Source organism: Phaseolus vulgaris, chromosome 6, assembly GCF_000499845.2.
Source record: "Phaseolus vulgaris cultivar G19833 chromosome 6, P. vulgaris v2.0, whole genome shotgun sequence".
NCBI lineage: Eukaryota > Viridiplantae > Streptophyta > Magnoliopsida > Fabales > Fabaceae > Phaseolus > Phaseolus vulgaris.
Window position 1 is genome coordinate 26238673 of NC_023754.2, and position 9611 is coordinate 26248283.

General features: G+C 31.8%; 1 protein-coding gene across 1 annotated transcript; it reads right to left on the reverse strand.

The window, feature by feature from the left end:
* Window positions 1-248: 248 nt before the first annotated feature.
* On the reverse strand, window positions 249-8164 carry LOC137832321 (uncharacterized). The gene is made up of 11 exons (XM_068640417.1): window positions 7754-8164; window positions 6284-6448; window positions 6082-6200; window positions 4336-4410; window positions 3719-3812; window positions 3560-3619; window positions 3224-3289; window positions 3036-3134; window positions 1953-1997; window positions 715-817; window positions 249-575 (listed from the first exon to the last, which is right to left on the reverse strand). Exons 1-11 carry the CDS (start codon window positions 7874-7876, stop codon window positions 505-507), a joined length of 1020 nt encoding a protein of 339 aa, XP_068496518.1. The 5' UTR covers window positions 7877-8164; the 3' UTR covers window positions 249-504.
* Between the last annotated feature and the right edge of the window lie 1447 nt (window positions 8165-9611).

Consider the following 9611-nt stretch of genomic DNA (forward strand, 5'->3'; position numbering starts at 1 on the left):
CAAAAAAAGAACCTGACTTTAAAAATAGAAAGAAAGAAAAAATTGTTTCTGGGTACCAAATTTCTCTTTCTTCTTCTAGCATGTTTGGTATAGTGGTAGAAACATGATTTTTCATATCAAATTTGCACTGTATTTGTAAACAAAAATAAATCTCATTCGATAAAAACTGTGATGTACCACCACACAAGGGTGTTAGATTTTGTAAAAAGAACTGAAAATGATAAGAATGTCAACAAATCAGCAAAAAATTACAGTCAATCAACGCCAATGGCATCTTCACCAAATAACTATACCAGCATCAGGGTTCCATAATTTTAATTCAGCTTGTATTACAAACATGTTTTTGGTGTCTTGTCCACATAAAAACTCACAGGACTTTTCAGCAGATAAGTTGCTTACATACATACAGCAGCATGAAATTCTTGCATCAAATTAGCTTTGGATATACACGTCACAAAAAGACTTGTTACAAAATCACACACAGCTGCTGTAGGGAAGTATAACTTAGCATGATAATCTTTCAATTTCCTTGATGATAAACTCTTTTTCCTCCTCAAATTGCTCATCTTCCGAACCTGAAAAAGGTGACAGAACAGATATTAATGACATCCAAGAGAAATTTGTAATTTAAGGGTTCAGAAACTGAATAGAAATTCAGGACAACATAGTGTAATCACAGGTTTCAAATCAAGCAGTTACTGAAAGTATCGTAACCTTTTCCTGGGGACAGATTATGAAGCAATTCTAGGAGCTTTTCCTGGTTCTTCGCCAAAATAAGTTTTACTTCTCGAGGCTTATTGGGATTAGCAACGAAAACCTGGATAAACATATGAGAAATATAAACAAATATAGATTATCATCTCCACAACAAAATGTTATGCAGTAGGATGTATTTCTTTAGAAAAAGATAAATAAAACCCTTAACATCAAAAGTATAGATGTCCAGAAATTAAAACATGTTAAAAGAAGTGCCTGAAGAAATCTTCAGGAACTTTCTGCATATTAACAAATTATGATGCGGAGATTTATTCTACCTCAAATATTGAAAAGAGATTTCTGTTAGAATGTTTACAAAATTGATTTTGGTTAAAAATTGATTCTGAAGTGCAGTGATTTATGTTAGAATGTTATTTCCCTCAAAGCAGGTTTGTTATGCAATTGTGTAAATTTTTCAACGAACACAAAAGCTACGTTTATTACCTCCACTCAAACCAAGGTTTAAAGGTAAAATCAATTTTACACAACAACTAAACATTTGTATCTTAATAAAATCACCTCTTACTGGAGGCAAAATCAACTTCAATACTTCCAACCATAAAACCAAACACACTAAAGATTTGCCACTGGAGGAAACCAATCGCAAACAAAATTAGTTTTAGAAAACCTAGCTGGACTGTTAATAGCAGGAAATGTAACATATTTTTCCCTTTCAACATTTGTCAAGTAATAGTCACGATGTCCTCTTCACTTCTTTTCCAAAGCATATGACCCAAGAAAAAAACCTTATTTTCCTCGCCTGACTATTAATAAACCCAAAGGATAGGAAATCTGAGAGCAGGAATGATCTCAAAGGATAAACTCACGATTGTCTTGTTCAAACATTCATTTATTTGTAAAAAGTTGGTCAATCAATTAAAGCAAAGCAAAAATACATAACATACTGTTAAACAAGAAACCAATGAACTTCCATACATGGAAGTCACCTTTGTCAACAAGATTAAATGCATTACAACAATTTTATATATATAATCTTCCATTTACCAAATTCCCAACTCATGGATACAAAAATGATAAATACAAAACTACTCCAGTGCTCTAAGGGTGCCAAACTTTGCAAAGAGGGTTGAATAACCCCCTTTATGATATATATTAGGAGGCCTGATCTGGTTTTGATTACTTTTTATACATCCACAAAGGAAAGCTCATTTTAAAAGCATGAAAGGATATTTCACCTTGAAAATGTGGAAGGCTGATAACTGAATGTTTTTACTTGAATCCTGTCCAACCCAAAATATAGGAAATAAACAGTTAACAGAAGATACGAAGATAAGGGAAAAACAAAATCACTGATTTTCATGGAAACTGGAAAGAACATGCCTAGTATAGCTACAGATGGTCATCATTGCATTTAAGATTAATAGTAGCACAGCAGCTGTTTGGCATGCCAAGCATGTAGGGTACAATAACAACCACAACCACGTTTTATTCTAATAGGTGAAGTCAGCTTCATGAATCAATTGACACCATTTGACTCCTACGGTTAGACCTATTTTTGTGTTTAATGGTCCCCCCAACCATCAAATCTCCATCTACCATTTTAAATGAACTGTACTCCATTTAGTCCTCTTTTCTCACTGAACCTTTATTGGTCTTCTTTTTACATGAACCAAACCACCTTTAGAAAAAATTTATCACCTTCTCCTAAATAGGTGTTAGTTCAACATTCTCTTGGATACATTCCTATCTGCATTACCCCCACCTTTTTATTTTATAGACACTCCATTGCCAAACATTCATTACATCCATAAGCCCTAATATTTGTGACTTCTGGTGGTAGTGGTGTACTAGTGTCTATCTCAATTGTCACACTAATAATATTACATATAACCAAACTGACCAGATGTTGTTAATCAACTATGAAATCGTCTTAAAATCCATAAATTAGCATAAGAAAATGTATTTGAACAGTGTTTTCCGACCTGATAAATCAATTTAGAAAAACATACAGTCGGAAATTGGAACTAAGGAAATTAAATGTAAATGTAAACATAAAACAGAACAAGGAGATGCTATAAATGCAATAAATTACTCTCCATTATATGAGCAGATTACAGTTAACAGAGAAACCAAGCTATACAAACAAATACAACACTTCACAAAGACAAGGAAAATGTTCAGCAATGCAAAGCATGCTGCATTTATAAGGAATATCATAGCAAGTAGACACATTAATTGTGTATCATGTGAGCATTCCCATTAGTCATGGGTAAAATAGAGAATATCACACAATTAGACAGGGTTATGAGAAGTTATACCCTCAACAATGTCATCATGACTTTCAAGTAACGAACTTCTAAGATGTATCGCTTCATTATCTGAGAGTTAGGAGATTCCAAAAGAAATTCCGAAAGAAGCTAAAACCCATAGAGATTTAATTGTTAAAATCACGTAAATAAAATATGATCAGGAAACCAAACCATTAAAAAGTGATGCAAGAACAAACCTTCAAAGACTGCCTCCTTGTGACATAATTAGGAGATGTCAAAAGTTTCTCGTATAGATCAAAGAACTGGGAACAAAAAAGTCCTATTAGGAAAGTTGAAATGTAATACGGGAAATAAAGTCAAATTTGCAATATGCACCGTGCGCATGTTCAACTACGAGAATATGAACACCTAACTACATCATAGAGAACAGGTAATGGGTTGATTTTATTTTCTAAGAGATTTGACTTCCTGCGTATAAATACCATATATGAACACACAATTTTTCTCTAGCAGCACTGCAGTGCTGCCAAGATATGTTCAAATCAGATAAATATGTCAAGCATGAAACAAACCTCATCATAGTGAGCTGTCAAAAATTCAGAGACCACATTTACATGCTTAGTGAGAAGATCCTGCAAAAGCATACCAATAGGGAAGTATGAGGAAGTGCCATGTAGAACTTTACAATCATTAGTAAAGGGAATTAAAATGAGGGACAATTCTGTTCTTACCTTAAAGGTAGAAAATGCATCAGATGCAACATCAAAGTTAGGCAACTCTACAAATTTAAAGAACAACACAAAACTAGCAGATTCCAATATGTATCTGAAAACACTCAAAAAATACACAAGGTTAAAACAGTGTGATTGACTAGCCTTCTTCATAGACTGTAACACTACCATCACACAAAATACACATTGATAGTGAAAATCTTCTATTAATTTTTACTTCTAAAACACCTTAATTCCCTACTATTTTAACAGTTGAATTTCATCATCGTCAAGACCAAACTCAAGAAATCATCCCAATGTTGTAATCTCCTTAAGACAATAATGTAAATATGGAATTACGAACAATAGAAACCCATAGTCATCTTGGAGCAAGGAATGACAACAATACTTGTTGTGATGATGCAGAAAAGTCTATGTTTTCCTTCCTATAATATAAAAAATATCTTATTCATTCCACTTCTTTTAAGCCCATTAAAGCAATCCTTTAGCAAAAATGTACATCAAAATCTTGGCATGATCAATCTGAGCACGCAACAAACATAAAGATATCAGAAATGGAAAATAACAAGCAGAAAATTAGGAAGTAGACTAAACAATGACAGCCCAAGATATCTTACCTTCCAAGTGATGGAAATTTGATGCACTCCCGCAACATTATGCCACAGCTCAAGGCAATATCTTTGTTATCATAGCTGTTTGGAAACAGATACAGAGATGTTTTGAGCAACACGTTTAAATTTATCACATTTGAGAAGATTGATCACATACAAATATACAATTATTTAATTATATGGCCAGTGAAACTAAATGTGTTTCAGATTGCTGTAAGATATCCCAGAAAAAATCTGCTTGATACTATAATTGATTTTAAAAGAACTCATTTTACATTTATCAATTAGAAAGTTGTAGGCAAAATTGTTTTTGTTTAATGAAAGGGAAACAATCATAGAATAACTGGCAATGTTATGTCCCAATTGAGAAATCCTCAATGGATAATTTGATCAAAGCATATGATTAAGAGAGAATAAATAATGCAAAAATCAGAAGTAGGTTTTATCTGCTTTTGCCTATGACTATTTTTGTAAACAAAAAGTGAAAACATTTAAACAACTCTTTAAAAGGGAATGGAAAATCAACCTTGGGCATATCAAAGTGATTGTGGGATTCCAATATACATTTCCAAACCAATATTTTACAATAGCAATAAAATTTGTTTTATCATTGATTTCACATCTAAGGTCATTGAGGTTCGGTTCTGTACATTTCGAAATATCATTTCGAAATGCTTTCACAGAAGAAATACATTTATTAATGTATCAATGTTATAATTACAATAATGTGGTAAATTGCTAACTAATACTAAAACAACAGAAAGCAATAGACTAACAATAGTGACAAAAAAGTCACCAATTTGTTGACAGAATCTTTCAACATAGAACAAATTCATTATTCTATCAGATATCAACTGCAAGGTTTTAAATGGTGCACTATAGCAGCTTAGCAGTGTGGAGTGGTCCTGCCCGCTACAGGGGCTGCCATGACGGAGTGGTTTACTGTAGCAAACCAAATAGCAGGCTGAATACCACTGTAGCAGAGGCAATGCGGCACCAATTTTGATTCCAAAAAAGTCCCTGAATATAGACATTATGGCTTTTTGGGATTTCAATTTACAACTGTAATTGTAGTGATGATTAATTATTCCTACCTAGGAATTAGGAAACTTGTATTTGACTTTTGTTGACATTTACTTGTTTGTTTTGTTTAAGGCACCTATGACTTTTTATTGTCAAATATGAATGTCATTAATTTTGAATAGATTTTATCAGTTTTAAGAATTTATATGCATATGTTTTTGTTACATAAACAATATACAAAATTTCACATAGTATCCATCTCACTGTAGTGTTTTTGGGCCAGTTGTTGTGCACCAATACCCAAGGTTTAAAACACTATAATAAACTCTATATTAAAAATATTAGAGATATATAATATTATAATTTTCTCAGAATGAACTGCCCACAAAGAGTTTCCCATTACTCTAGGCATTTATTTTCAACTCTTTAAAATTTGCAATAATTTTATGCCATAAACTGCAAGATAGGGTAGCTTCTTTCTTGTGATATTAGTTTCACCACCTAAAATAATTTTCAAATGTAAGCCTTCTCCAACTTTTTCCACAATCATATATTGAAAAAAAAAATCAAATTCTATCCTTTTCAATTGGGCTTAGAGCATCAGTTTCAGTTTTCCATCATGAATACAACTAGAAAAGGTGACGCCCACAATGGAAACAAGTGAGAAGGAATGGAACAAAAAGGAGTGCATGGTTGGCAGGAAAAAAGGTGCAGCAGTAAAAAACTTACCATACAACAAGAAAGTCTAGTAACTCAATGTGTTGTTCAATGTATTCTACACAGCAAGAATTGGACTCAACTTTATGTTTCAATAATATTGACCAACAGTGGACTAAATCCTTTCTGGCCTGTATCAAAATTCACACACCAATGATGAGCAACCAGATAAGACAACTGCACACACTAGAGCTTGGAATCGATCTGAACTTACTTCCCATTCTAGTACAGGCAGCTTGTGAATTAGAAGAGTAAGAACATCCTCCTTGCAGATTTCCTCCACTAACTGTGAAACCTGATCCAAATTTGGTTCTGACTCTCCATCTCCAGAAAGCATCGTTCTCATTGTTGCAAAATTCTTTTCAACTTCCTCTAAAGCCTACAATGAAGCATGAAAGGCATCAGTGATCAGTAACCACTAACAGGTAACTGTAACTAAAAGAAAGGCTGGATAAATCTAGAGGAATTTCTTTCTTCATTTTGCTTCTCTAAAGAAAAAATGTCAATCTCAAATGGGAACAATTTGAAGCATGTCTAAGATAAAATAAAAAACACTGAGGATGTGAATTCTCTGACACAATCGTCTTAGATTATTAAGAGTTTAAAAATCAGATTGTATTTCATTTTTTACTTTAAAGATTAACCTTGCTTATTTTGTTGATGCTATATCATGCAACCATTATATGTACCATTAGCAGACAAACTTAATGCTCTGTAGCTTCTTTTACTCTCTAAAAAGTTTTCAATTATTGCGACAAATGTGTGTATTTTCAACAGACACTGCTCCCTCTCAGTAAAATACTGACACATTAATTTGAGCCTCATGCACCCTTAAGGCCCAAAGTCGTTGCTGTTAAGTAACTGTTATACCATAATGCCATAATGTGGCATTTTTTTATTCCTCCGCCACGGGCAATTTGTGAAGGGATGCTGCAATAGCCTGTTTATATGATGGACTTTTGGCCTCCTTTCCTCTTCCATTGATAACTTCTTTTAAGGCTGAAAGGCTTTGTAGCTCCAGGTAATTCCATCAGCGAACAACCTGTAGGCCTCTGTTATCAGTGTTTGTTAATTGCCGAGTGGTTAACGATTGGCTATCAAACGACTTGGCAATTAGGCGTAAGAGGAGACAGGAACTGGTCGCACGCACAATGTTGTAACAGCTTGCTTCTCACGTGAATGACTTAACCTTCAATGGAACCTAAGGCATAGGCAGGACTACTGGAATGAACTTTCAATAGACAATCTTCAGAGTACAGAAGGAGGAAATGAACCAATTTCCATCAGGAAAATTTTCATGAGTTAAAATAAGAGTGCTCCCCTCCATCAGGGAAACGCATAAACACACTTCAACGAATTGATCACTTGTAAGTTGGAATCTCTTCTGTAAAGTACAATTCCGTCACAATTGTTCCTAGAAGAAAACCACTCATGTAACAGGTTACAAACACAAATGACTAGTTTTCAAGTAAAAGGAAATATTTTTTAAAGAACAAAAACACACTACACAATTTGCAGAAGCCGTTATGAGAATTTTAAGACCTGCCCACGATTCAAGAACGGAAATTTAAGTGAGAAATCCAAGACCCAGATAGAACATTGAAACCATGGATCAAAAGGGTGGTAATTACGCGAGTGAATCTAACGAGGGGCAAGTAGGTGAAGAAGAAATCAAGAACCTTACCTTCTCAAGGGCTTTAACTTCAACAACGGTTTTGGTATCGAGGGCCATGAGGCTCTCCTTGATGGACTTGGCCACCTCCTGCGGCGTTTTAGGCCTCAAAGCCTTGAAAAACGAGAACGACATGGTGATTGATGATCCTTTCTCTCTCTCTCGGTTGATGTTGGGATGGTAAAGAAAATGTTGCTGCTGATGCAGTGTTTCCTCTTCTTCCTCTTTTGAACCTTCTTCTCTTTTCGATTTCAACTACTCATCATCGTGATTATGATTTATGAGTCATCATCACCAACAATATTGAACTCGATCATCGCAGAGAGAGAGAGAGAGAAAGAGAGAGAAAATCTTAGTGCCAGGCTATTTCCCTTTTCTGATTTTTCACACCCAAATTAAATTATAAACCTTTTTTTAGCCTCCAAAGCTTATTAAATAATTTGATAAAAAATTTATAGCAAGAATATTAAAATATTAAATCAATATAAATTTTAAGCTTTATTATCGTTGACAGTATTTAAAAGTTTTCAGAACTTGTCTTCCAAAATTAAAATATTTTTTAGCATAAAAAACAAATTAGTAGTTTTGTTCTTTGTTTATTATCCAAACTGGTCTGTGTAGGAAGGTACGGTCCCTCCAAAATTAAGATTTTGGCGCTCTCTAACTATGACCATCAATTATACCCTTCATTTCTCAGCTTATTGTTTTAAATCTATCTAGATAAAAAAAATGAGTTGTTTCGTGTTTCTATATTTTTTATTACAATTAATCAAATTTGAACTTAATTTATATTTTTATCGATTTGGAATGGATAAAAAAAATTGATTAATTTGGATTGAATTAAGTTGATTGAGTTATAAGTTTTATGCCTTTTTTTATTAAAATTTATAATTTAAAAAATAAAATAAAATTTAGTATAACTTTATTATAAACAAGTTATATTATTTAATATTTAAAATTTATTGTTATTCGTTGAAACGTCATCAACTAGATCTCATTATATAAAAGTGAATGTAAATTTTATCCATGTGTCGATTGGGTTTATGAGGTTGAGATAGCTTTAACGTTCATTTTGTAATATTATTTAATATTTTTAAAATATGTATTAATTAAATAATTGACAATTTAATAAAAGTGATATTATTTTTTTTAATATGTAGTGAATGTGAATCTTATTTTTCCAACCATCTTAGGTTGTGTGAGTAATTATTGCTTAAACTATACTATTTAGTTATTATTTAAACACAAAAGAAAATATTTGTATAACTTCTTTTATGTTAAAAAGATTGCAATCCTTGGTATGGATGTATTGGATTACAATTTTAAAATACTAATAGTAAAATTTGACTTATAATTTTAAAAAACTTGTATAACTTGAAATTTATTAAAATATTTAAAATAATATATAAAATTATAAGATTTTTAAAAATTATAAAAGATTACAAAACATTCAAAATCATAATAATTAATGAAAATTTTGTAAGTTGTTAAAAAAAATAGAACAAAATATGTATATTTTTAGTTTTTAATAGTTAATTGATATTAACTTATATTTTTAAGGTTGTTCCTTTTCGACTTAAATAGTAGATTTAAAAATATGATATCTGTAATGTAATATATAATAATAAATACAAAGATTGATCTAATAATTCAATTAAAAATGTATAAAGATTAAATTTTATATAATCAAAATTATTAATTATTGTATGTAACGACTCAACTAAAATGTAAAAAAATAACAGTTTCTTGAATTACATAAATATAACATAGGATAATATGTTACAAAATCTATATAAATATATACTAAAAACTCTTTTTATATAGGAATTTTAAAATAATATATATAACAAACTACAATAAACTTTTTATT

Excerpts from the sequence above, each read along its gene's own strand:
- LOC137832321 (XM_068640417.1), bottom strand. The coding sequence starts at position 7,876 with ATGTCGTTCTCGTTTTTCAAGGCTTTGAGGCCTAAAACGCCGCAGGAG. Across the intron at positions 6,449-7,753 it reads AAGTTAAAGCCCTTGAGAAG|GCTTTAGAGGAAGTTGAAAA; the intron begins GTAAGGTTCTTG and ends GCTTCATTGTAG. Across the intron at positions 3,620-3,718 it reads ATGCATTTTCTACCTTTAAG|GATCTTCTCACTAAGCATGT; the intron begins GTAAGAACAGAA and ends ATGCTTTTGCAG.